General features: G+C 48.1%; 1 protein-coding gene across 1 annotated transcript in view; it reads right to left on the bottom strand.

The window, feature by feature from the left end:
• Window positions 1–1,470: 1,470 nt before the first annotated feature.
• Window positions 1,471–27,415, bottom strand: part of PTPA (protein phosphatase 2 phosphatase activator) — a 38,707-nt gene continuing 12,762 nt past the window's right edge. Inside the window, exons 4-10 of the mRNA XM_074973441.1 lie at window positions 26,666–26,791; window positions 25,433–25,550; window positions 23,099–23,198; window positions 20,995–21,119; window positions 18,628–18,728; window positions 11,226–11,333; window positions 1,471–2,115 (exon numbers count right to left, since the gene is read on the bottom strand). Coding sequence (XP_074829542.1) covers window positions 2,041–2,115; window positions 11,226–11,333; window positions 18,628–18,728; window positions 20,995–21,119; window positions 23,099–23,198; window positions 25,433–25,550; window positions 26,666–26,791 — 753 coding nt within the window. The 3' untranslated portion in view covers window positions 1,471–2,040. The remainder of the gene's footprint in view (window positions 2,116–11,225; window positions 11,334–18,627; window positions 18,729–20,994; window positions 21,120–23,098; window positions 23,199–25,432; window positions 25,551–26,665; window positions 26,792–27,415) is intronic.

Here is a 27,415-nt window from a genome sequence, read left to right as displayed (position 1 = left end):
CAGGCCCAAAGCAATAGGATAGAGGGGACAGCTGCAGCTTGGCAAGGGTTTGCCTTTTTAGCCCAAGAAACAGATACTGCATCTTAATTTAAATGCATTTCTCATCCCTTCTTTCCCCAGCAGCAGGGCACAAGCTTTGGAGAAGGAAGAGGCTCATTCCAGGGGATGCAGCCAAAGAGAAAATTGTGAAAAACCCAATTCCTTGAGCAAAATAAACTTTTTCCAATAATTTAATAGCAATCAAGGGGCTCAGATGGAAAAGGTTAGGCTGGCCACAGATGACAGCAGCAGGAGAAAAATTGGCATTGCATTCGCTAAGAAAGCCAAGCAAAGAAGTGTGTAGCAGGGCTAGCAAGGGCACAGTTGGTGCTAACCCCTGCCACACTCCAAACCAATGTTTAATAATACCGCGGGAATAAACTTGCCCTCTCAAGCTAAGAACTTAAAAAGAATCTTTGTCAGAAACCAAGGGAACATGTAAGATTTCACCTCAAATCCATCTCATCCGTTTTCTGCCATTCGTTTTCTAGCACTGCTAATTACCAAAGGCATGTCTGAGCCCCTCATTTAATCAAAGGTGCCCCTAAGTCTAAACCACTGGAAGTGAGAGTCTAGAACCACTGTATGAATTAAGCATGCTGAGTAAGCCTTCTAAACAACCTGCACATCTTGGCATGTCTGGTGCTTTAATGGGGTTTTGGTAAAAATAATTGTACAGTTTGCCCCAGTGGGGTGGCAGCTCTTGCAGGGAATGAGAGAGGTGAAAAACTTTTTTTAAGAATGCAAAAGGCTGCCCCAGGACATTGACACACATTTTGTTTCCAGCAGTTAAATAATAGATTTAAAGCCAATATACCTGCCCTATGCTCCATTCCCTACAGTAAAGTCTACAGTGTGTAGGGATGTGCTACTTAATGGGAAAAATCCCTTTATTATAGGGCTGTCACAACAACTTATAATCAAGCAAAAGCAGCCATGATAAATTACAGTGAGGACATTAAGGCTGCCCCCATTCTAGTGGCTGCTAAGCACTGCACAGGAAAAGGTGGGTGTAGAGAAGGGGGCCGTCCCAGCCTGCTAAAACAGTGGCTTTGCAGAACCATTCCCACATAAATGCAACCGGCTGGTGTCCAAAGACTTCCCCGGAGCCCATCTCCAGCTCCAAAGCCAGCTCAGCATTCTAGGACCTAGGCTTGCAGGGGTGGGGCTCCCAGCTGGAGAGGACAAGGTGGTGTGAAAGGAAGTCTCAAGGAAGTTCGCCAGGGATAGGGGTTGGAAGAGGAAAAAGACAAACATTTTCTTACCTGGGCTAGGGGAGAGATGGCACCCTGACTTCATGTGACCCACAGGGATTTCCTACCACTTCCTCTACCCCTTTAAAAACACCCCCTTGCAAGCAAAGGCAGCAGCATAGACACTGGGGCCTCCTGACACCCAGGCACGTTCACACCCCAGGACCTCTTTTTCAGGTTTTCTTCACATCCACAATAGCAAGAGCTGGCTTTTTTTTTTTTTTTTTTAAATGGAATCGAAGGCCTGGTCTACACACCTTGGGTTCCTCAAACAAGACAGCAAAAGATTTCAGTGAAACTCAGAGTGAAACTGTAACTGCCCAACCCCCACTACATACCTTCCGCCCCTTCCCAACCCCCTTCCTCCAGGGGATCAAAGCAGAGGTCTTCTTGTAAAGCCATACTAGAAGTATCCCTGACCAAAACTCCTTTCAAGCCACCCTCACGCCCAGCTCAGTAGGCGGCAGCCCGTCGAGCCACGCACAGTGTAAGGCTGAACGCACTGGAGGCTAGAAGCACAGTGCTGGTTCTGCCACTGTCTATCAGTGTGGGGAGCACTTGCATGAGCAGCTGCTCTTGGTCACTTCTTCCCTGCAAGGTCGCTAAGTGCTTTGTAACTTTCTCTAGTTGTAAATACAAAGGGATGAATGGGCTGTGGGGCTGGAGAGGTGAGGAGGAGGAAGGAAGGAAGGAGGAGGAAGAGTGCCGCACTGTTGTCTCCACTGCATCGACTCCTCCCATGGCCTCTTTAAGATGTGACAGGCTGGATAGGAAGCAGGCTGCCAAACTTAAAGTGCTGTATCACAGGAAACTTCTCCAGGCACTGCGGGAACAGAGAAGAAGGAGAGGTGTAAAACCAGCATGCTGCAGGCAGGGGATCACTCCTACCAGAAGCAGAGAAAACCAGAGCACATTTCCACTTTAACAAACCACCCAGAATTAACCCAATTCCAGGCTGAGACTGGGACTCAGGAACCCATGTGGGCAACAAAAAGACAGGGCAGCTCAGCTCTGAAATCCAGAGGGGCTGCCAAGGAAGAGCTACCTTGATGACTCTCGCCCTCAGCTCATTCCAGAGACACCATGGGCTTGATTCTGAGTGCCCATAATACCCCTTGTCTTCAGCTGGACTTCGAGAGCTTAGAACTTTGGACATTCAGGCCCTGAGTGTCAGCGGAAGCAGAGGAGGGCGATTTACCTCAGTAGCCATGTCTCTATCAATACCTTTAAGTTCACCACCTTGCCACAACAAAGATCCAGGGGAAAACAACACACGGGGAGTTTCAGAAATCTATGTGGGGAAGAGATTTGCCACCTCAGCTCTGGGATTGGCAGTTCTGGCCTCTTGGATTCAAATGCTTTGCAACAATGAGTTTCCCACATTGATTATACATTATCCAAAACCATATTTCCTTTTTTTTTGCTTTTAGATCCGTTGCCTTTCGGCTGCACCCTTATTTTGAGACACAGAAGTGTCGATTGACCTTCTCCATCCAATTCATTATTTTATACACCTCTTTTGTGTTCTCTTATCAGTTCCCTAACCACGAAGTCTTTTCACTCTGTTCTCCTAGAGTGGGTTCTCCATGCCCCTAATCATTTTAGGCACTTCATCTTTGGGCCCTCTAGATAAGGTTTCAGTTGCACTGGGTACCATTTGGAATTGTATTTTGTAGCATATGACCTTTTCTGTCAACGCTGATGTAACTCAGGCCACTTGCTAATGGGATGACCATGGGAAGGAGATGCTGCTCTCCTGAGACCCAGCTGTACAGTACCAACTTCCCCAATGAACATGCAGGGACAGCACGTAAAGGAGTGTGCTTGCTCCCTCCTGCTATTCCTGAAAGAGAAGGAGCAGCAGAAGAGAGCTCCCACAAAGCCGACACACGCATCTGTCAGGGTCCCATGTTTGCAGTTGCACAAGCAGGGATGGCAGCTCCAACACAGAGCATACAAGCAACCTGTGCACCTCACAAGAGGCATTTCCCAAGGGAACAGGCTGCGGTCAGGCCAAACCCAAGGGAAGGCAGGAGGAGAGAAAGAGTCCAAGGAATGAAAGACGACCACCTAGAAGGGAAAAGGGTGTGCAAAGCAACTAGCTGTGAGGTAGGGCTCTCCAACCCGGCAACACACCTCAGGCCACACAACTGCTTCCTGCAACCTTGGGAATGAGACAGATGCACAGCCACAATGGGAGCTGAGGAATGTGACCTGCTTCCACACAACTGAAGAGAACAGAAGAAAAGCCAGTGGGTTTAATCCAAAGCAGGGTGCATGGCCTAGAGTGGGAACGGGTGAAGCTGTGCGCTATAAAAAAAAAAGGATTCATTTTGGATACTTCTCCATGGGCAAGGCCAAGCGTCAGGAGGAACGAGCTGGATCAAAGGAAAGGATCTTTGACCCGGGGCCTTTGTAGCAGTCTCTCAGCACCTGGCCTTTCCTATGGAGGGGTATGAAGTTGATCCTCGTCATAGCCCAGAGGGGCATGCAAGATTCACATTTGCATCTGCATCCATCTCTGCAGTGCCTGGCAACAACAGCTGCAGAAAGAGCAGTCGCACTCTGAACTGGGACAGAGAGCAGAGCTGGAGGGCATTCTCCTTTGCTAGGCCACATGCAGTTGATCGGGTGCCAACAGAACTGGGCAGCACCGTTTAGATTCTAAAATGGCTGCTCCCTGCAGAGAGGGAGTAGAATAAATGGAAAGGATTTTCAAGAAGGACAAAGAGGGGTATCCATTCTTGCACAGGGAACACAGGCTTGGGAAGGGCTCACTCCATTATGGCCCAGTGGGATGTGTGCACCATCACATCCTGGGGAGTTCTACAGTTTACAGGGCAGTAGATGAAGTGAGAGGTGTAACAGGGCTACACCCAGCTCCCTCTGCCCCAGCAAATAGGTCCCTCAACTGCCTCACACCAACACCCGCTCTCAACAAGCGAGGACAATGCTCATGGGGTGAATGTGAACCAGACTGCATGCCAGGCGCTCTCCCAGTGCAGCAGGGGTGGCAGCAGACACCCACAGCACTCCAGACCACAGACGGACCAGGAAGCAGCAGCAGAGAGGAGTGCCCTCAGACAGAGAGAGAAGGAGCAATCCACCTGCAGCACTGGGACTGAACACTTCACTCTGCAGTGGCAGCTGCTGCTGGTGCTATTTTTAGTTGGGCTCTTGTCTTCACAACAGGGCCTGGGGACCCTGTCTATGTGGGTTAGGCTGGTCATTCTAGGATGTTCTCCAGCCTGGTTACCCAGTGGAAGCCATTTGCACTGGCATACAGACAGGGCATGGAAACAACCAATACACCATGTCAACACCTCCCTGAAGCTACTAACTTGCTTTGCTAACTTGCAAAATGTTAGGGCTTGTCTGTGTCAGTGAAGATACTACCTACACTAAAGGGAGGAGTTCTCCCCTTGGCAAGGTAACTCCACCTCCCCAAAAGGCAATAGCTCAATTGATGGGAGAATTCTCCCATCGACTAGCCCTGTCTACACAAGGGGTTGGCTCTGCTTAACTGCATCGCTCAGGGAAGTGGTCTTTTCCCATCTCTGAGCTATGTAGTTATACCGAGCTAATCTCCTCATGTAGACCAGGCCGTAGATGCCATAAAGAAAGAAAAAAAAGAAGAAGAAGCCAGCTCTCACTATTAAGGCTGCAAAGAAAACCTTAAAAAAAGAAAGAGTGAGCAGAGTAAGGCTTGGTCTACACTGTTGCCTTAAATACGTCATGCACAGGTGGGAAAAATCCACACTCCTGAGCAGCGTAGTTAAGCTGACCTAACTCTGAGCATACAGGGCTAGTCAATAGTAGAATTCTTCTAGTTGCTGCCTCTCGGGGAGGTGGATTACCTATCCCAATGGAAGAAGCCCTCCTGTCAGCATAGGTAGCATCTTCACTGAAATGCTACAGCGGAGAAGATGCAGCGTTTAGGTGTAGAACTGCCCTTAGAAGAATGATACCACATCCCCCCTGCTCCCCAGTCTGCATACAGGGAGCTCAGAGCAAATTCCTAGTTTGGGTTCCCCTGCCCCCAACAGGAGATCCTCTGTCCACCAGGAGTTCAATGGAAGAGATTTATGCCATGGCACTAGTCGTTCTCTGGTTAGTTAGAAGAGGGAGCTTTACTCTTGCCTCTCAGCACCAGTAGGCATTCGTCTCCTGAAGTCTTGTTCAATGGAGAACTGAGTGTGGGAAACTGGACAGAGGCAGGAGGGTATTTTTACACATTAAAAAAATACAGTCTCACAGACCCTTTAGCGTGGGCTCTGACTAACTTTAAAGGAGGAAGCCATGAAGATCTGAGCACTGGTTGCACGGGGCTTAGACCTCGTTGCATTGGATGGGTATTCCACTTGGACTCTAAGTAAAGGTGCACCGAACTCAATCATTGCATGGAAGGCCCTGAGGCCACGCTGAACGTTTGTCCTAAATGTCCGACAAGCAGCAGTCACACCGGCTGACTGCAATACCCGAGACACGATCTTTAGCTCAGGTAAGGCTGAGCAGAGGCAGTTGGACGTTGTTTCTTTCTAGCATGGATGGGAAGTCATGAGTTCTGCAGCCTGTCTTACCTCCCTTGCACCCTGCAGTGCCTTGCGTTTGGAAGTTTCCCAGAAGAGCCAATTCCCAGCAATGAAGCTAAGCACTATGGAATAGGTCCTTCAGGAATCCCAGAATGGACTGGTGACAGCAGACACGTTATGTGAACGCTCCACACAGCACTGGCAGAAGCAACGCTCCTGTGACGATGTGCTGAACCATTAGGATAAGCAAGAGAATCAGCCACTCTGTGCACTCATTGTCCCAGCCATGGTTCCCTGGCACATCACAGGCACAGCCATCTCAGGCCTTGTCTATGCTGGAGGACTGGGACGATGAGTCAGGAATGCTGCTCACCACATTGCAGCAGAACTGGAACAATCCCATCATGTGAGAATGTAAATCCAGACTCCTTTCCCAGAGGTTCATCTGGATCTTCTGAAACTTCCTCAGAGAGCCCCAGTTCTCCCTGCCCTTCTGCCTAGAGGGCAAACACTTCTGCTGCAGTCACTTCTTTTAAAGCGGTCTTGATTTTGTATTTGAGAGAGAGAGAGGCAGGAGTCAGTACCTGCGAGGGGCCTGGCACTGTACCAGCACACTCTTCCGTGGGCGGGCGGGCCCTCGTCTCCACTAACTGAGCTGAAGGACCCATTGCTGGCAAGCCAGAAACCAGCAAGCATTTGCCTGGCTCCTTGGGGAAAGGAACCGGTATGTCCAGGAGGACAGCCCACCCTCCCCCAGTGCGGAGCACAGATGGGGTTTACAGCCAGAGGCAGGAAGCTGCCATGGTGCTGTCGTCATCAGGGAAGCAGTGGGATTTCTGAGAAGGCCCCCAGGCCTGTGGAATTCCAGCAGGGGCCAGAGGTCAGGCTGCTTCCAGCAGAATCTAACTTCTTCACAATGCGCAGAAGCCAAAACAAGTTGGAAAGGTTCTGAGACCAGGGGTGGGATGCAGGAGGGCTGAATACCTGCTGGGGAAATAGTAACCATGGAAGAAGCCCCTGCAAATGCTGAGAGGACCCTTCAGGGAAGCAGAGCTGGAAAGCAGTGAGAACATGTAGGCGAAGCTGACCCAGAGGAAGGAGAGAGCAAACTGAAGCAATAAGACCCTGGTGGGTGGAGCTGAGGTGGCTTCCAGCATCCTCACGGACCCCAGAGGTTCTACAGGAGATGTGCCGCTGTAGAACTTGGCTGGTTTGGGTTCCTGCTGAACAGATTCCACCACTAAAGCAAAGCATGGGTATTTAGCCACTACATGCTACTTCTGGCCCAGCACCCTGGGCCTCGACACGTGCAGGGTAAACTGAGGAGCTCCACAAGAGGCAGAGACGACTCCTCCAACCATCCTGCTGGAAAGTGAGGCCAGGGGTTCAGCAGAGATATCTCTCTTCCTCCAGCAGATGCAGGATTAGTGTTTCTCCTGCAGCCTTTGCAGATGGGATTGGGACTAGACTCGTCATGATGGAAAGTATTCCCCATCTGACTGCAGCTGAGAGGGAAAGGGCAGGAAATTCAGAGTAGGCTCAGGAGAGCACACCACAGCTGCTGCTTGAGCCATGCTCCATTCTCGGTCCTTTGATGGAAAAGAGGCTAAGAAAAGTCCCTCTCGCTTCCAGCCAAAAACTTCATCCATTAAAAAACAAAAAACAAAAGGCAGAAGATACTTTGTTTGCAACCCATTGCCCATCCACAGGCCTTGTACCCAGAATCCTTGGATCCAGAGAACAGATCCCAATCACAAGGGAATCATTCCTATTTTAGGTTTGCTGCATTCAAGAGTCAGACAGAGAGGTGCAAAGATGAGACAGAAGCAACCAATTTGCCTTCTAAATGATCCGGACCTTAGATCTTATTCTTGACAGTTGCCCCATATTGTTATGTGGCATCAAATAGTTTTGAGTGGATGGATTTCCATCTTCTCTGGTAAAGAATGACCCTTTCCCCTTCCTTCTTGCTGGCTCCACTTGCCTGATAGGATGACGTGGCAGCACTTCAGTGTCTGGATGACATTGGATGCTTCTCACCATCAATCACAGCAGATATATACCTGAGAAGCTGTTTAATAGCTGGAACATTGCTGGCTTGGTGCCTCCATACTGAAGATTAAGTTAATGTAATCTAATCAACAGCAAGAAGCCATGGGGGAAGAAAAAGTCAGGGGCCTTGCTCAGATCATAGCGAGCCTGAGAGTGCGCGCATGCACAAGTGAGAGAGAACATGAATGCAAATCCCCCCCCAGCTCTGTCAACAGCAGCTGCCTGCCTGGGGGATGAACGAAGATTCAAGCCAGCAATTAGGAGCTCCATTTACCAAAGTATTGTCTGCTACCATTGGCAGTGTGGAGAGGGAGAGAGAAAGGTAGGGATGGCAGAAGGAAGGGTTGGCAAATGCAGTGCTGCTGGGAAAGGGAAATATGAACTTGCTTCAGGGACCAGTAGCTAAGGGCCAAGATTTTCAAGAGTGATTTTAGGTGCCCAACTTGAGACATCTTGAGGGGGCTTGATTTTCAAAGGGTGGAGGCTGACTGCTATCTCAAGGTGTCTCAAGTTGGACACCCAAACTAAAAAATTACTCATCACTTTTGGAAGTTCTTGGCTAAAATTTGCTCAGCCATACTAAAAAAAACCTCACTAAAAATTAAAAAACCGAAACACCCCACACCATTATGGCCAAAAGCATCATCTGCTATGCTCCTGTCTGATCTCACAAACTGAGCAGGAACTGCTGGGATCAATAGTTGAATGGGAGACGTCCAAAAGTAGCTAGCAGGAAATGGTGCTGGTGAGTCTGTATCTACACCAAGCTAAGGGCCCATCATGGCATTAGGAGGGCCCAGGCTTCTGGAGAAGACGAGATCCTAGCTACTTGTGGTTACTGGAGAGCCAGTGGCATTTTTTAACTGAAGCATTAACCCGATTGTCCTTGTCAAAACCCTATTATCCTGTAAAAATAAGTCCTGCAAATTTCAACTGTACTCTGCATTTTTCACTTCCTGTCCTAATCATGATATCGCACACAGTTTAAAAGCTTCTGCATTTCTCCCCAGAGGTGGATGCATCTCTCTAGGCATTTCAAGAATACCCACTAGAATGGTATCCAGGTGCCTGTGCGTAGTTTGCATTTCAGTCAGTAACTGAAGGAAGGAAGGAAGGAAGGAAGGCGCTACACAGATGTAAGATTTAGTATTAACAACGTTGGTGTCTTGGTCACAGCCCCCAAAGGATGTCAGGGATGGGGATACATTTAGCACACACCCCTTGAAATGACCAGACACCATGACCACTTCCCAGTCTCAAAAAGTGCTTCACAAACGCAGACAGATCCTTGGCAGTCCTGCAAAACCAAGAGGAGTCTGTGTCAGAGGCAGGATTGGATGCACTCAGAGCACTAGCCTGGAGTAGTAGTACTGGAACAGCAGTATAGGAAAATGGTGCAAAGGCAGGGTAAGGGGTAAGCAGCCAGCAGGTCACTCTCACACCTTGGTAGGATGGAGAACCCCGGGGTGCTTTAATAGTCCTCTTGGAGCCAAATCCTCTGCTATGGTAACCACAGGCTAGGATGGGTCACCCCAGAGAATTTGGCCTCAGGTTTCTTAAAGGGCAGAGGCCCCAGCCCAGGGAGCAGTACTGGCACTTGCTGTAGCTCTGGTTTAGACACAGGAGGCAGCACAAAGCTGCTGAGCTGAAGGAGACAGAGAAGCTGGGGAGCGGTGGGGGGGCATTACCCCACTGCCTGGCGATCCCAGCTCTTCAGAGGAAAGCTGAGCTGCAGCCGGAAGGAGCCAGCACGGTCCCTGGGAGTGACGCCTCACAGATTAGAGAGGTATGTGGGCTGGAACCTAAACACAGGATGTGAAGCTCAGAGGAAGGGAAGGGGGAGGGGAAAAGGGAAGGGAGAGTGTGGAGGAGGATAGGCACAGTTAACCCTTTCATGCACTCGCACTGAGTGGTGCTGCTTAGTCAAGACTCTGCCGTATCTCCTGGTGATAGGGGCATGGCCTGCCTTGGACCGGAGAGCACTGAGCAGGATATTAACCCCTTCAAAACCTACACCTGGGGAGCGATGGTGCCTCCAGTGCCAGGCAGTTACATTGTACAGAGTGCCACACAGGAAGGGACGGACACTAGCTCACGGCATCCCGAGGTCTTCTAACCTTGCACAGGCCCATGACTAGAACCCTGTTGCTGAGCCATGCCAATGTGCTTCCCAGCAGGAGAACAGTTCCTTCGGCCTACTGCTCCCCACCCCTTCCGTCCTTCCCCTGGAGGCCCAATATAGGTGGAAGTTCCTGTCCAGCTTCCTCAAGTGCCGCAGGAGGTGTATATGTGGGGAGGGTGGGGGAAGGAGCGATGCGTTACAGCCACAGCTGCCCAATCCCCTAGCTCAAGGTTTACAGTGGAGCAACAGGGCTGAGGCCTGGTCTACACTGGGGGGGAAATCGATCCAAGTTATGCAACTTCAGCTACGTGAATAATGTAGCTGAAGTCGACGTACTTAGATCGACTTACCGTGGTGTCTTCACCGCGGTGAGTCGACTCCTGCCGCTCCCCCGTCGACTCTGCCTGCGCCTCTCGCCGAGCTGGAGTACAGGAGTCGAGGGGACAGCGCTCGGGGGTCGATTTACCGCATCTAGACTAGATGTGATAGATCAACCCCCGCTGGATCGATCGATCCAGTGGGTAGTGTAGACATACCCTGAGGGGAAGGCAGGCTGTGGCCTTGTCTACACACCAAAGCTGCACTGATTTAACTGATTTGGTTTCTGACTATGTGGGCAAGCTGCAATCAAGAGCAGACACTCAGATTGGTTCAGGAGTCTCCACACAGGGGGGCTGGCAACTGATCTAGTTCAGTTTGGGCAATTCCCGTGTATGGATCAGCAGTACATTTGCTTCAAGCAACAGCTCTTAACCTGGAGACCTATAATTAGCATGAGAGAAAAAGAGAGAGACCAAAGAGACGAAGGAAGGCAAACATCATCTAAAGATGTGTTAGCTTTAGTAAGAGTGTTAGCTTTGGGGGAAGCTCATAGGTACTCCAGACCAGCCTCTCAGAAGAGATGTTATATGTATCAGTATGTATGGGAGGAGCTTGTCACAGGCTCTAGATCCAGACTCTCCCACCAGGGGGCACTATGGGGAACAGTGTAGGAGAGTGGTGCAGTACGCAAGCCTTAGCCTCTTGGAGCAAACAGTCAGTGGATGATTACTGGCTCTGGAGGAGCTCTGAGGTGCCCTACACCCAGCTTGTAGGAGGTGCTGTGTAGGAAGTGATGCACTAGCAGAAGAACAGAAGAGCTAATCTGAAAGGTTGCTGCGATTTGCAAGGCAAGAGTTGCGTGCCGGATCCAGTGAGACCACACATCTCTCCCTCCCCTTCACTCACCTCTGCCTTGTACATGCGGATGAGACCCTGGTTCACTTTGGACCAGGAAGGTACAGCGCTGATGTTCCACAGCTGGTTGGAGTGCTCAGCGAAAGGGCCAGTCTTCATCTAAAACACAGAGGAAGAGAGCTAAGGGAGCCAAGCCAACAGGGAAGTTTGTGCACAAGCCCAGTGACTCACAGTCACGCTCACTTCAACAAACATTCCTGCTGGGCTGTGTGACCCAAGCACCGTCCATGTCACTGCGCCCGCACCTCCTTCCTTCCACATGCCCTCCTGCAGCAGCACTACCACCAGGGAGGGGGGTATCCTAGGCCCCCACACCCTAAAAGCACTAAGCATTTTCTGCCCCACGTTCTATTCTAATCACATTTTTCTCTTCTCCTTGTATGAATTCATTAAAGAGCAAACACAGTCCAGCTCAGCGCTGCTCCCATTCTACCCAGAAACCTCCCCATGCAACACGGCTGCTGGGCTTTCCAAGAAAATGACTCATTCTCCATTCAGAACAACAACCAGCAGCAGCCACCACCACCGCCGCCAACCATGAATACAGAGGGCAACGCAGGTTGGCAGCAGCTCTTGCGCTTGGATCCAAACACTGCACCTGCCATGAGCAGAGATGGGGTACAAGGGGGTCTAGTGGTTCTTTAAAGTTCCTGCATTTCATATTGCTGGTGAAGCTGCAAGGCTCCACCTTACAGTAGATGCAGCAAATGGGCAATGGATTTAATTAATTTTTTTTAACTATAGTGTTTAATCATTGATGCTAGCTTCTTTCCAGAGATAGATTTTGGGGGGCGGAGGGAGCTAAACTCAGGGACAGCTGCCTCTAGATTATCCCACTGTTTGCCACTCTCCACCAAATAAACAGACCCTCGGGGAGAAAAAAATAATGCAGCCAATCTGACTGAGTGAAATTCTCATGACTTCATAAACCACAAGGCCAAAGCTCAGGCTAAAAAGGATCATGGGGAAATAAGAGCCTTTTTGACTATCTTGAGCACCCTGGGTCTTTAATAACTAACCCCCCCTACACACACACACACACAGCAAGCGGGGAAAAGTGTTTATGCTTTTGAAGCTGCCTGCTGTAAAAAAGCTGATCATTTGAGGGAAACTGCTGTCCTTCTGCAGATGCAAAGTGGCAGCAATTTACAAGGAAGAAGAAGAAGAAGAAAAAATCATTCAGAGGACAACATTTAGACTCCATTGACCTCAGAGCTGAAGCATTGTGGGTAACGGTTCTGTAGTTCTGTCTGCTCTGAACAGCTGCGATGAGAACGCAGATGAATTTCTGCTTCCTCTTTGCAGTTCTTCTGAGCTGGGGAATGACTGATGAGCCACTAAACCGTGCCTGCTCCCCTTCAGTTTGCGTGTGTGCGTGCACATGTTTTCCTTGCAGATACAAGATGAAACACACACAAAATTAAATGGAGCTAGTGTGTTATTAAGCACAAATATTTGGCATCTCATCATGACTAGTGGGTGACTGAAAAAAACTGTATGTCAGGGGGTTATACTGACGAGGCTTGGCACAGTCCAGCTGACATGCCCCAAGTCTCATGTGCCTGGGATGCACTGCAAGGCAGTTTTTAAAAGCATCTCTCCCTTCATGGAAGATTCTGCGGCATGCATTGCAGCGACAAGCCTCATTCCGTTCTCCAGTCCCTCCTTCGTTCAGATTGGCACAGCCCTGATCAACCCCTTTGGCTTTGCTCCTGGCCTGAAAGAGTTAAGGCAGATGGGAAGCTCTGAAAAAGCCGCTTAGGATGGCCAGACCCACGTTCAAGCCATACAGGATTTGGGCGCCTGGAGCACCTGACGCATCTGTGACCGCGGCCTTCCTAACCCGTGTCCGCTCCAGCAGAAGACTTGGCTATTGTTTCAAACTGGGGAGGGAGGGCAGAGACGGAGAAAAAAAAAATTAGCTCATTTTAGCCACAAAGGGAGAAGAGAGAGAAAACAAGCGAGCTGGAGAGAGCGAGAGAGACAGCAAGAGCGCTGCAGTCCCGCAGTGACCCCAGGGGAATGTAGTGAGTCAGAGCAGCCATATTGAGCAGGAAATTACTCACAGACGCTGCGTTCCTGCCTCTCTGTTCCCAAGAGAATCAGCCTTTTGTAAATGGTTCCTCTGTCAGTAACTGGAGGGGGAGGGGGGGGGGGGACGGCTCTGTGCAGTGCCTTCCTGTCAGTTCCTTCCCTTCCAGCTGAAACCTGAGCCCTCCCTTCCCAAACCTCCAAATTTAGAAGCCAGATTGAAACTGAAATTCTTCATTGCCTGCCCTTGGCTCTTAAAGGAACACAGCCCTGTTTTGTTCAGGCTTCAGCCCTCTGCACAGTTTAGCACACACACAATGCTTGGGCTTTTCCCCTATATGTACCGCAGTCCCACAGATTATACTGGAGATCTAACAAGGGACCAGCTTTATCTTTGTCTCTTGCAGAGGGCTCTGCATACTGTAGGCACCAGATAACTAACAGCACTGGAGAGACAAGGTAGGTGAGGTAATCTCTTTTATTGGACCAACTTCTGTTGGTGAGAGAGAAGCTTTCGAGCCACACACAGCTCTTCTTCAGGTCTGTGTGGCTCAAAAACTTGTCTCTCTCATCAACAGAAGTTGGTCCAATAAATAGATTGCCTCACCCCCTCTTGCCTCTAATATCCTGGGACTGACAACTCCAACTACACTGCATACACCACCATTCAAAGCACCCAGAGATATCACAGCTCACCAGCGATCGGGGTGGGGGGGGATTATGCAACGGAAGATTATTTCTTCTGAAGGGTTTTTTGGTTGAGGAGGGGTGGGGGTGATGTTCTTATACTTGCTTTTTGCCACTCTCTTGTTAAGCACTGCTGTTTCAACATGGAAGTAAGAACCAGACAATGAGCCAGTCCTATGGGCCTGATTCAATAGTAGTGATACAATGTTGCAGTGGCACATTTCACACATTGTTACATACATGAATAAAGCCTCACATTTCCCCACCCAGCACATCAGGGTTAATTCCATTTTACAGACAGGAAAACTGAGGCACAGATTTGTTCAGTTCATACTCTTTACATTGCAGCAGCACTTAGAGTTCCCTTGTCCTAGGCACTGTAGGAACACATACAAAGAAACAGACCCTGCGCAAAAGATCTTGCAATCATTTTAAATTACTTGCCCTCTGCCACAGAGCTGGGGGCGGGGGGGGAAATCCACGGTTCCTGACTCTCAGTCCCCTGATCTAACCCCTACACAACACTCTACTTCCCCTTACACACAGGGAACTCCTATTTAGGGACCAAAGCCATTTAGGAGCTATCTTTAAAAGTCACCCTATAATTAGTCAATTTATGTAACATTTGCTGGAATACTCATATAGATTACAGAGAACACTAAAGAAGAGTTTTAGTGGATTCAGATCAGACTTTGTGTTACTATTACTTTAACAGTTTGAGGTTTAATACACATATAAAAATAATGTAATCCAGTATCTATATTACTGAAACATCACATAAAGGCAAAGGAATGGAGAACTCTGAGAAAATACTGTACTTTTTTTTTTTTTTTAAAAACCACCACAGTAGTTGCTGTTTTTTGAACGGTTCAAAAGCAAGGAATGATCCAGTACCTATAAAATGCACTCAATCTAGGACTATAAGCGTGACATTTGCTTTGTGTGTATGTAATGTTATTAAGGGAAAGCAGGCTTTCAATCAAGGGGATTAGAAGAAAAAAAAAGCATTAAAGTAAGTTTTAAAACCTTTTTTCCTGTTATTTTACCATGATATTTGTTGTTTGTTCAGCTTGTTGATTTAATGGACAGAAAGCTGGTATTAAAAGCTGTTTTAGCTCCACCTAGTGGCAGTAGCAACCTTTGTCCATGAAACTAAACAATTACGTTTCAAAAGATAAATCTGTTTGAAACAATATTTATGAGAAAATATGGTTAAAAATATCCCATGTTTTATCATTCAGGTTGTCCTGACTGACTCTATCTGCTCACCCAAAAAGAACCCAGAGCAGCTTTTCATGCCACTAGGTGGCGCTACAGCAGCTAAATATGGTGAATTTAAAAATCCAGATTCTACCAGCTCCCATTAAATTTGTGGGACAGAGAAATATTTATTTATTTAACAATAGCCATAAAGCTAATTCTTGCAAGGAAAAAAAATAAAATGACTAAAGAGGTTTTAAAAATCCATTTCAACTGATCAAGTGTCATCCGTATTTTGCTTATAGTTTTCTATACCTGTGCACAGAGATGCGTGTTTGTAATATACCCTCAATACAGGAACAAGTTACACATAACAGAATTAAAATAAATCTTATGTTCGACCAACTTCTGCTGGAGAAAGACAAACTTTCAAGGTTACACAGAGCTCCTGAAGTCCTGAAGAAGACGACGACCTCTGTAAGAGCGCAAAAGCTTGTCTCTTTCACCAAAAGAAGCTGGTCCAATGAAAGATGTTGCCTCACCCACCTTGTCTCTCTAATATTCTAGGACCAACACAGCTACAACAACACTGTAAACAATAAACCTTACAGCATCTTGGCTTCAGCTTTCACTGAGCAGGAAGCACAAATAGATTCTCACCCCCCCCACACACACAATTTTTTTTTTTCCCTTTGGCATTATACATTAGCATGTTCTCAATGATATTTGGTTTCCACTAGGTTATTTTTAAACTGAAAATCAAGGGTTAAATTCCAAGAGATGCTAAGCACCAGCAGCATCTGCTGGGAGTTCCAAGGGCCCAGCACCTCTCGGGATTTCGTTCAAAGGGAGCTACATGCCACTTTTAAGGATTCACTATACTGTTGATTATAGTGGGGTGGGTGTCATATCATGTGAACCTGTCTGTTTGATCACTAATTTAGCAAGAGGAGATAGAGAAGAAGGGGGCACAGAGGCATAGAATAGCAAGAAAAGAGTGTCATTGCATGCATAAAAATTGTGTCAGCCTCTATTTCTAGCAGGTTACCAGAAAAGTGATTGCTAACAGGAATAGAGTGCACAGTCTTTGCTCTCCCCACTGAGACCTCATGGGAATGAGTACCGTATACATGTCCAGCCTAGACTATTTGCAGTATTGTAGCCATGTTGATCCCAGGACATTAGAGAAACAAAGTAGTTGAGGTAATATCTTTTATTCGACCAACTTCTGTTGGTGGAACATACAAGCTTTCAAGCTTCACAGAGCTCTCCTGCAGGTCCTTGCTCCTGGGGGAATTTGGCGCCACTGCGCGTGCGCAGAAATTATGTCCCCTGCAGATTTCTTTGCTTCCCTGCAGAAAAATGACTTTCTGATAGGGAAGCAAAGGGAAGTTGCAAGAGCAGTCACGCACCACTCCATAGCTGCGCAGGTACATTGTTTCAGGCACCCAGAGCAGCCAGCGGACAGGTAAATCGCTGCAGGGCTGCGGACACCCCACTAAGTGGCTCTTACCCTGAGCCAAGGATCAGTTGCTGGGCTGGAGGCAGGAGAGGACGGGACTTCCTCTTCCCTGCAAGGAGTGTCAGGCCTACCCCCAGAAACCTCCCCCAGCTGCAGAAAAGCTCAGCATCCTCCCCTGCTTCCTGCCCTCATCACCCCTCAGCTGAGGGGGGAGGGATCACTGTACAGGGAGTTGCATGGGGTTTGGGCGGATGGGGGAGCATCTGGACCTCCCATACTCAGACACCCCTGCCAAGCCTCACCCCGTATGCCCCAACCCCCCCCCAGCCCTCCATACCTGAACCCCACCCACTGAACTTCAACCCCTATATCTGGAGCCCCCTGCACCCAGAACCCCTGCTTCCAGACCATCCCCAACTAAGCTCCCTGCACTCAAACCCCCACCCTGACAAGCCCCACCCCCCTACACCACCCTGAGCCCCCACATCCAGACCCCCACGCCATTGACCCCCAACTGGCTGAACCCAGACCCCCACCCCACCAAGCCCCACTCCCCCAGCACCAGACCCCCCTGCTGAGACCTCTACACCCGGACCCCTCCACTGAGCGTCAACCACCTTCACCTGGAATCCCCTGCAGTGTCCCATTGCCCCTGCACCTGGAACCACCCCAACGAGCCTCTGTGCATCCAGATCCTCCCACACCTAGATCCCCCACTGAGCAGCCTGCACGCAGATTGTCCCACACAGAATCCTCTCACCCCACACTGGGATCCTGCCTGGTTGAGCCACACCTGGAGCGCCTGGCACAGAAGAGCAGGGCCCCAGGGTGTTTCTGGGGCAGGCCCAGGCCTTGTGCTGTGTCAGACTCAGATGCAACCTCACAACTGAGGTCTGTGTCCTGGGGTGGGGAGGCCACAGGTGATCTTCCATCTTCATGCAACCAGTGGCCTATGCTCTCCACTGCCATGCTGGAGCCTCTTCATTTATTTATTGACAAATAAAACTTGTAGAATTTTGCAGTATTTTTAAATATTGTGAGCAGAATTTTAATTTGTTTGGCACAGAATTTTTAAATTTTTGGCGCAGAATGCCCTCAGGAGTAGCAGGTCTAACACTCTGGTTACCTTCCCCAGATCTGAAGAAAAATTCTGTGAAGCTCAAAAGCTGGTGACTTTCTACCAAGAGAAGTTGATCCAATAAAGGCTACTACTTCACCTACCTTCTCTCAGCCTAGATTAGTCAGACAAGACGCTTACACCATGTGGCTGCAGACAGAAGGCAGTAAGCACCATTGTTTAGAAACAGCACCCTCTAGTGAAGATACACTGATGTTACCATAGAGGGGCTTTCCCAAATCTTTTGCCAGCATTATTTCCCCCATCCCAAGATTCCATGATACACTTTAATGCGGATATGGTTCTGGACACATTATCAGCCAGGGACTCTCTCCTCACTAGCTCACAAGAATGGCCATTTAATAAGTATAAATAATAAGCAGAGAACCAATGGCCAGGCTGGGATTTGGAGCGACCCAGGCCCTGTGGTGAGTTAGGAGCACACACAGGTGACTCAGAGGCACTAGGGCCCTGTCAAGAAGCTTATTGCCAAGGGAGGTATAGCTTGGAGTACCAGTCACAAGGACCCGACTTAACAAGGACCACCACCTCAACCCTTCTAGCACACATGTTCTGAAATCACATACACCTTATCTTACCCAAAAAGGTGTCCAAGGCTATATATCTGCTTTATTTACCGCCCATGGCAAACCCCACTAAATCACCCAGATCCACCTCCCATGCAGCTTCATCACATTCACTCTCAACATCCCTGCCGAACTCATTCAAGAGGAGAGTCAGGGGCTTGTACAAAGGCTCAGCCAAATGATCCACAAAAATGAACAAAAACACAAAAGGAGGAGGAGAAAGCCACAGCAGACACCCAATAATCCAAACCCAAGAGAACCCAATACAGCTGAGAAGTCTCTCGATAGGGTAAGTATCCCCACCCTCACCTCTGTAATGAACAGGATGCACTCCAGGAACATGTAGTCCTTATGATTTTCATTCACTACCTTCTCATCAACAAAGTGCCGAGGTTCCAGGTTTGGGTGTTCTGAAAAAAAATTCAGATGTCTGTCCTTCAGATACCAACCAATGTCAAACCGCCTGGTCTCTTCCTGCTCCAGCCCCTCATTATAGACACAATCCACTTCAATACCTTCCGGTGAGTTAGAGACAGAAGTTTCATACTAGGTCACCTACCACAGGTGTCAGTGAAGGATTGGTTCCTACCAACCATACATTGCATAGGGCTTTATCCAGTGGAGGTTTAAATGTCTCCATAGATGGGACTTTCACACACTTCCCTTGGCAGACACTTTCACAGGTTTCCTGATGTGTGACCTGTCTTCACTTCATCCTTTCATTGTGCCACCCTATGTCATCTATCTCCCCTCCTTGATGTTTGTACAATTAAAATACTGATAGGTTGAGGAGCCCATGGCCCTCAGCTACAAAGCTACATACATTTAGTCCTTTTAATCTTTCATCAACCTATTAACCAGGTTGGTTGCTCTCCTCCAAGGCTCTTCTCTGTTTGTCTACATCTGTCTGGTAAATGAGCAAACATTGATTTCTAAAGTATTCCCTCAGATCTCTTTCTGGCTTTTGTATATGCCCATGCAGCCAGCCAGTTTTCCATCCATTCTGCGTGGTTACCAGCAAAGACAACATAAGTTACGAGATTTCATGAGACACACATTACCAAAATTAAGTTATATTACAACTACTCCATTCCTTTCCCCCACTGATTTTGAAATTCAAAAATTTAACATTTGCTCCTTATAAACCTATGACTTCATTGGTCACAGCTTTTTATCCCCTAAATATTTACAGATACTCTCTTCTTAATGTTTGCTCCATTATTTTACTAGAGACTGAAGTGGATTTTAGTGGATGTTAATCAGGCTCAGATCATTCTTCCTCGCTAGAGGCCATATTTCTAACCCTAAACTCTAAGAAGGCGATGCACTAGGTTCACTGACTTTGGCTCTAGACTCAAGTCAATAGGATGAGTTGAGATGTCCTGGATCTTGAACCCAGGCCTGGGAGTCCCCAGACAGCTGCCATATCCTGGCCTCCACCCAGTGGCTACTGAAACCAGGTAGGCGGAGATGGTACTAGGGCTGTAACCCCAGCCAACCCACCTACAGGAGCTCCGATTGGAAGATGGCCCAGCTGCACCGATAGGTCCAACTATGCAATTTTAGCCAGGAGTAGGAACAAGATGGTTTTCTGTTGTGCCTGCATTGGAGTCTGCTTGTATCTACCTCCTGCACTCAACCCTGTTCCTGTTCTGCTCCTGGCTCCTACCTTACCCCTGCCTTCACTCCTGTTCCCACCATGCTTCATCCTGGCCTCTCCTCCTGCCCTGTGCCTCACCGCCAATCCTCAGTGACCAATCCTGGTTCCGAACCCAGCCTCTAACTTCTGACCCTGACTCCAGCTTGACCCTTGGCTCTGGCATTTGGCATCTGACCTCGGCTCTGACCCTCAGCTTTGATTCCTGATTCCAATTCTGGCTTGACCCCAAGCTCTGGTAACTGGCAGTTGACTCTGCTGCCGACCCTCGCTTTCATTCCCCAAACTGTATGCCTGCTCCGCCCACTAGACCTGACCAGCTACGTCCTGGTCCATAACATTTGTGCAACGAACAATATGATGAGGGCTCCTATCAATGGTATCTCACAGCACAGCTCCAAAGCAGAATTAGCCTGTGGACCAACCAGTGCATTGTGTCAGATGCATGTTGCCTGTCGTGATCAGACTAGAGTATGCATTATTATTTGTTCACAGTAGCACCTAGAGGGCCCTTCTGAAATCAGTGCCCCCTTGTACTAGGTGTCATAGGCACACATTATGTCCTTGCCTCAAATAGTTTACCATCCAAACAGACAGAACAAAGAAAATGTGCCCATTTTACAGATAGGGAAATGAAGCCCAGAAATATTAAGTGACTTGCCCAAGGTGGCCCTGGGAGCCTATGGCAGAGCTGGAAATTAAACCCAAATCCGAGTCCCACTCAGGGCATAAACTGTCTTTTTCCAGCACCAAAATACACACAGGAGTCTCAATAAAAAACAGGTATACTTTAAGATGTTTCAGCATTTCCACTGTAACCCTCCTTTTTCACAGTCTGACCAACTGGCTTCTTTTGAAAGCAGAGAACAAGAATTCTTAACTTCAAGCAAACATTTCAAATCAGCTTTTTTTAAAGTCACACTTAGCTGCAAAAAAAATATCCCAAACCACTGCTGGTCTTCCCAGTGAAGGACAGAAGGGGAGAGAGAGAGACCAGAGTTTGGTAGGTTTGTTCGTACCTATCAGTTGGGAACTGCCCCATATGAAGGGCAGAAACTGGAAGTCGTCCAGGCCCCACACTCCCTGGCTACCAGCTGGTTCCATCCTGTAAGTTTTCTGGAGTTTCCGCATCACCTCCAGGTACCTAAGGTAAAGAAGAAAGGGAAGGGCTAATAGAAGACATCAGACGTAAAGTCTTAAGGCCTCTCCTCCCTGCTGAAACAATGGTGAGTTTCCAATCAGAAAGCCCATCTACATATATAGGAGAGAACCAGATGCCCCAAGCTCGTTCTCTCTGGACCCAGCACAAGCACCTGATCCAGTCCAACAGCCTGCTGGCTGAGTGAACATCAAGAGTCCATGCTGGAGGAGAAACAAATAACAACAACCCATTTGTGAAAGGCAGAGGTTTGACACAGTCTGGTCCACAGCAGGGTTAAGTTTACAGCTAACAGATATCTGATATTGGTTTTCTTGTACCAAATTTTTACCTTTTGATTAACCAGAGGACAGGATACACTAGTATAAATAAACCTTCCCTACTCATGTTACCCAGAGAGCCCCTGGAGGAAGAGTTACCCAGAGCCTATTTTGGTCATTCAACTATACATAAGAGGCTAAGCAGGGAAATCAAGGATCAGCACTTTGCCCAGAGGAGATAATGTAAGTGGGTGATGGTGACAGCATAAAAGGCAGCAGAGTCCCTGAATCTTTTGATGAAGATAGAGCTAGTACCTGTGGATGACAACTCTGACTCACTGTAGAACATATTCCATCATGCCCATCACTCTGCATCCTCTCTCTGTGCCCATTTGTGAGGAGACAAGAGGGAGTAAGCTTTTAAAGGTGCTCCTTACAGACCAGGATCAGAACCCTGGATCTATAACTTGCATACGGTGCCCTGCATACTCGACAGATGTTCTGCCACAAGACCATAGAGAAAATTGGGCCTGATGATAGATTTAATGGCAAACACAGCACTGAGGTTTTTACTGAATTCAATTTAAAAAAAAAAAAAAAAAAAGGGAGCAGCAGCTTTTGAACACCATCCCTGTGTATTTTACTTTGCTGCAAAATTTTTCTGTCTTTTGCCTGATAACGACACTTTCCCCACCTCTAGCCCCGTTCACCAGAGAATCGCAACGCGCTTTACAAATATCCCTGAGTTAAGCTGTACAACAGTCCCTGTGGGGGAGGATTGATCATTCCCACTTTACAGATGGGGAAAGTGAAGCACAGAGAGAAGTGACTTGCCCAAGTTCACACAGTGAGTCAGTGGAACAGTTGGGATTAGAACGTAGGCGTCCCAATGGCCAGTTCTCTGCTCGCATCACTACAAACCCCACCTCCTGCATTGTGGCAGCTGTCAAGAGGAGCTATGGACGGCTGGCAGGTTCACAGACTGAAAGGTCAGAGGATACCATCAGATCATCTAATCTGATCTCCTGTGTAACACAAGCCACAGATTTTCATCCAGTTACCCCTATATTGAGCCTAATAACTTGTATTGACTACCGTGTATCTTCCAGAAAGCCGTCCAGTCTGGACCTGAAGCCATTAAGAGATGGAGAATCCACCACTGCCCTTGGTAGTTTCTTCCACTAGTTAATCTCCCCACTTGTTAAAAAAAAAAAAAGATCCCTTATTTGTCATCTGAATGTGTCTGGCTTTACCTTGATTCACTGGTTCTTGTTATGCTTTTATCCAGCCTTTTAGCAACTGGTGCATTTTCTCCGTGAAGTTATATATACACACAGCTCGGGGATCACTGTTTTAACCAAGTTTTCTGCTTCCTTAAACACAACAACAAAAGGTTCCCGAGTGTTAACCTAGATGTGCCACAAGCCAAAAGGTGGGTATAAGGCTCCAGTGTGGGGACGGACACAGTGATCAAATCACCTCCTGGTCTTGGATTTGGAGTGGGGACACATAGACTACTGTACATCAGACAGCGTGACAACACAAAGGCTGTGGGGGCACACTATGACCAGATGATAGCGAGAATTAGGTGTGGTGGACTGGTGGTTGCAGGCCACATGCTTTATGACAAGTGAACCACAGACAGATCTGTGGGGAAAATGCTCTAGGAACAGCTCCACCTCACCTGTTCTTGCATTGCCTCACCTATTAAACACTTTGAAGACAATGGCCAGCTGGTCATCCACCCTAAGAACACCAATTTTGCACAGGCAACAGAGGAAGGCAGCGAATGCCGCTTCGTGACCTGGGATTGAAGAAGAGGAGACAGACAAAACATTGGCAATTCCCATCATAGATTAGCTCTCTGAAGGTGCTACAATGGCTCTTTAGAGGACACAGCAATCACATCCCCATGAGTGGCAGAGCCCCAACCAACTAAGGCTCCTTCTTACTTGGATAAGATCACAAAAAAAGAGACTCCTCCTCTTCTTAACACCCAACAATAATATTTCACACCTACATAGCACCCGCTATCCAAGGATCCCACAGTGCTTCACAGCCATTAACAAATTAAACACATACCCTCGTGAAGTAGCGAAGGATTAGTCCCATCTATAAATTGTGGAAACTGAGACACAGAAGAAAAGGAGTACTTGTGGCACCTGAGAGACTAACAAATTTATTACTCCTTTTCTTTTTGCGGATACAGACTAACACGGCTGCTACTCTGAAACCTGAGACACAGAAGAGTTATGTGACTTGACCAAGACCACCCAGTGAATCAGTGGCAGAATTCAGAAGCCCTGAATCTAGTCCAGGAATTGAATCACTAGACAACACTTCTCCTGCACCCACACGTGAACACCCTCCCTGCTCAGACTTAGGGAATTAAAATGTCAATTTCATCTCTGTGGTTCTCCCACAATGGCCCGTTGGCTCAGTGGAGCCATCTTACTGCAGAATGAAATATTTTGAGAGCTAGGCACTGAGAGACTGGAGTGTTGGGAGCAACTCCCTTTCTTATGAGCTGAGCAAGAGGATGGGGGAGCCAGAGGATTCCAGAATAACCCAGTGAGCTCTGCAGGGAGTGTGTGTTTGGGAATGTGGGAGCGGACACAAACACTCAATAGCAATTAAACAGATTTCCTCCTACTTTCAAAAGGCCCTATGTCAGAGGGACATTAGCCCTGCTCCACCCCAGGGAAAATCACCCCCCTAAGGTGCCCAACTGTCAGCCATGGACCACCCGCTCTATGCAGCTTTGTCCTCTAGCTAACAATGCAGAGAGCAGAATAAACGCAGCACTCAGAAGAGCCCATAAGATATTGGGGCTGGATGCAGAAAGGCACTTTTATTTCCCCTTGGATGGGAGAAACTATGGCAATAAAGAGTAAATAAAGGAGGTGGCTCCACTTTATAAAGCCGTGCAGTTGCTGGGATATGAACAAGTTGCACCTAAGGTCTAGCTGTGCTGAGCTGAAAGAATACAGAACCCAATGCTCAAGACAGAGGAGTCGTGGAAAGACTGGATTTCCCTTGCCAAGCTACAGCTGACAGTCTCAGTCAACAGGTCCGTTACCAAAGGCAACATCTCCCCCTGGCGATCAAGAGCTGCAGCACAGCTGGTGATGAGATTTGCATACCTGTATTTCTTAGTCTCTTTACCTCAACTCTCCTCCTCCTCTCCTTACCCAGCACATTACAGAAGTCACATATTTCAGGCTCCTGGCACGCTACAATGACCCTCACTCTAGCTATTTGATTAAGTCATTAGCTGGACATTCCTCTCCGAGCCCTCTCCCTCCAATACACACAGGTGGGACTCCTCGGAGTTTCAGTCCGCGCTCTCACACTGATGTAAATCCAAAGTAACCTAACTAAAGCCAATGGAATTACTCCAGCTTTTGATTCTGACATTTCTCCCTGGGCCCGATTCTGTTCTCACACTAGGTCTCAAAGATCCTATCCGGTACTTATGCCACACGTAGCAACCATTTCTGGCCACTTACGATCTGAAGACACTTCTCGCAGAGTATGAAACCTAACTCATTTCCTGATCTGATTCCAACCCAAGATATTACATTTTAGCTCCTTAAACTCCCCCTTGTGATTCAGCTTCACACAATACTCCACGTACGTTTCCTGTTCTGTGCCATCATGCAGTGTTGCTGTGCGCTGTTAAGCAGCTCCCATGGTACACCCCAGAGGTGACAGCATTTCAACAGTGGTTGCAATGGTCAATTAATGTTTCTACAGCACTTTGAGCTCCTTGGATGAAGATGCTATAGTGAAGCTAAGAATACTTCTTTTGAAAAACTTAAGATGTCTGGGACTGAAGTGGAGGCAGCCAAGAATCTACATCAATCACAGCTCTGGTATAATCAGATTCTGATCCGCTGCTCTCTCCTGGCCAATTTTAGCCTTGACATGATCCAGAGTAGTTCCCTGCAGTGGCATATATTGACTGTAGGGGTGAATTCACTCTGGGGAGTCTAAGCCCAGCAAGGCTAGATGAATTAAGCGTGCACGTGAAGGTACCTGTCCCATAGTCGATGCGGGTGGAGTTCCCCACGGATTCCTTCAGGTACACGGCTACCTCTGGTGCAGCTTCAGCCAGATGCTCGGGGATCACTGTTTTAACCAAGTTTTCTGCGTCCTTAAACACAACAACAAAAGATTCCCGAGTGTTAACCTAGATGTGCCACAAGCCAAAAGGTGGGTATAAGGCTCCAGTGTGGGGAGGGACACACACTCACTATTGGATGGAGTTGGTTTTGCATGGAGCGAGCCACCCCCTCCAACAAACCAGATTGATTAGGGGAAATAAGGAACTCCAACATTATTCAAAAGCACCCGTTACAGGCCAAAAAAGGAGCAGCATTCATTGTCTCCAGGCTGGTGAATTTGTAGGTCACCAGTTGGGGCGGCAGAGATTTAGTCAGAGAGAGAGAGAGAGAGAGAGAGAGACTTATTCCCCTGCCCACTGTTAGGACTTCTTCCACTTAAAAAGCATCCATTCTGATAAGTCATTGATACAGACGCCCCACTTGTTGACAGTCTCAGCAGAGAGCTCCAGGCTTAGATGACCTGGAGAGTGAATTCCCCTACAAATCGCTGGAGGTGGTCTCTCCAGGGCAGGATTGCGGCATGTTGGGGAACAGTGTGCAGACAGCTTGGCCTGTATCTTTTTTGGAGAGAGAGGACTTCAGTCTCCAAAGCCATCAACGTAGAACCTTGCCCTGGAAACGAAACTTTAACCAACTGCATCGCAGTGTATCTATGGGCTCAGAAGGAGTCACTGGGTAAATGCACTGCAGTCTACTACAGTGCGCTCTGCCTCCGTGACCTGCACAGAGCCTTCTCTGGAGTGAGCACTCTCAGCTGACACAGGCCAAGCTTTGCCGTGGGCTGTCACGTGCCTGCTCTCATCTGCCATATCTATAGGCTGGTCGACACAACGGATGGTTAAAGAAGGAGAGCAGTCAGTGAAGCTCCTTGGGATTACCTCCAGGGGACAAAGACCCTGTCAAAGAGCATGTAAAGGTGAGCTGTGCTCCCATGGGGGTTCAAGACCAGCACCAGGCCTGAGATCAAAAGACCTGAAACATAGTCCCCATCTAATCCTGCAAGTTGGTAGGTGAATCTACTGACTGCCCAGATACAACATGAGGATGGCAGCCTTCCCATGATCATTGCAGGACATACTTCTTGCTGATGAAGCCATCCTTTTAGGTCCACCATCTAAGAGACTCTCTCCTAACCCTTACATACCTGGTCTAGTTTGGCGTACCAAGTCCTGAAGGCCTTATTACCAAAGCGAGAGGGCTGGTTCACTGGCGGGGTCTCATCAATCCACCTGTCAAGGGTATCCAGGAGCTCCACCAGCTTTTCAATTGGCTACAGGGACAGAATGGGTGACAGCTCACAATCAGACAGGAGGTGAAAGTCTCACACACAAGCACAAGCCAGTCACCCTAAAACCATTGCCCCAGGCTCCAGCATTTCTGTTTTACCCACACCTGCCAGTGTTTTCCTGGCATTGAGCCGCAGACCTCCAAATGGACCTTGCAAGGGATGGAAGGGGATAATGGGACACACATCGTCTCTTTAAGGTCCACAGTGGCCAGCCCCAACTCTTCACATCAGGAAAGGACAGTCCAGTCCAAAAGACAACAGCCTACATCCCATACTGACCTGGGCTCTCTGAGAGCCCAGATACAGCCACTCATTAACAGCAGCTTGAGCAGGCAGACATCTCTTCCAGGGACTCAAAGACCCATGTACAATGCAATACTTCGGCCACATAAGATACTCTATTGTTGCAAATTTTTTAAATGGTCACATAACTGTACTCCAGAGTCTAAGATCTCATCTTAAAAAAGGAATTCCCTAGCCTGAATACTTGCAAAGAGAACTTGACAGAAGCAGAGGAGGTAGGAATAGGCTGGGGGGTAGAGCCACATCTTTCAGGGGTCTCTGACACGCAGTTGTGGGCTCTGCACCACACACTTTAGATCTAAT

The sequence above is a fragment of the Natator depressus genome, chromosome 16 (genome assembly GCF_965152275.1).
Source record: "Natator depressus isolate rNatDep1 chromosome 16, rNatDep2.hap1, whole genome shotgun sequence".
NCBI lineage: Eukaryota > Metazoa > Chordata > Testudines > Cheloniidae > Natator > Natator depressus.
The sequence above is the reverse complement of the archived record's forward strand: the minus strand, read 5'-3'. Positions and strand labels throughout refer to the sequence as shown.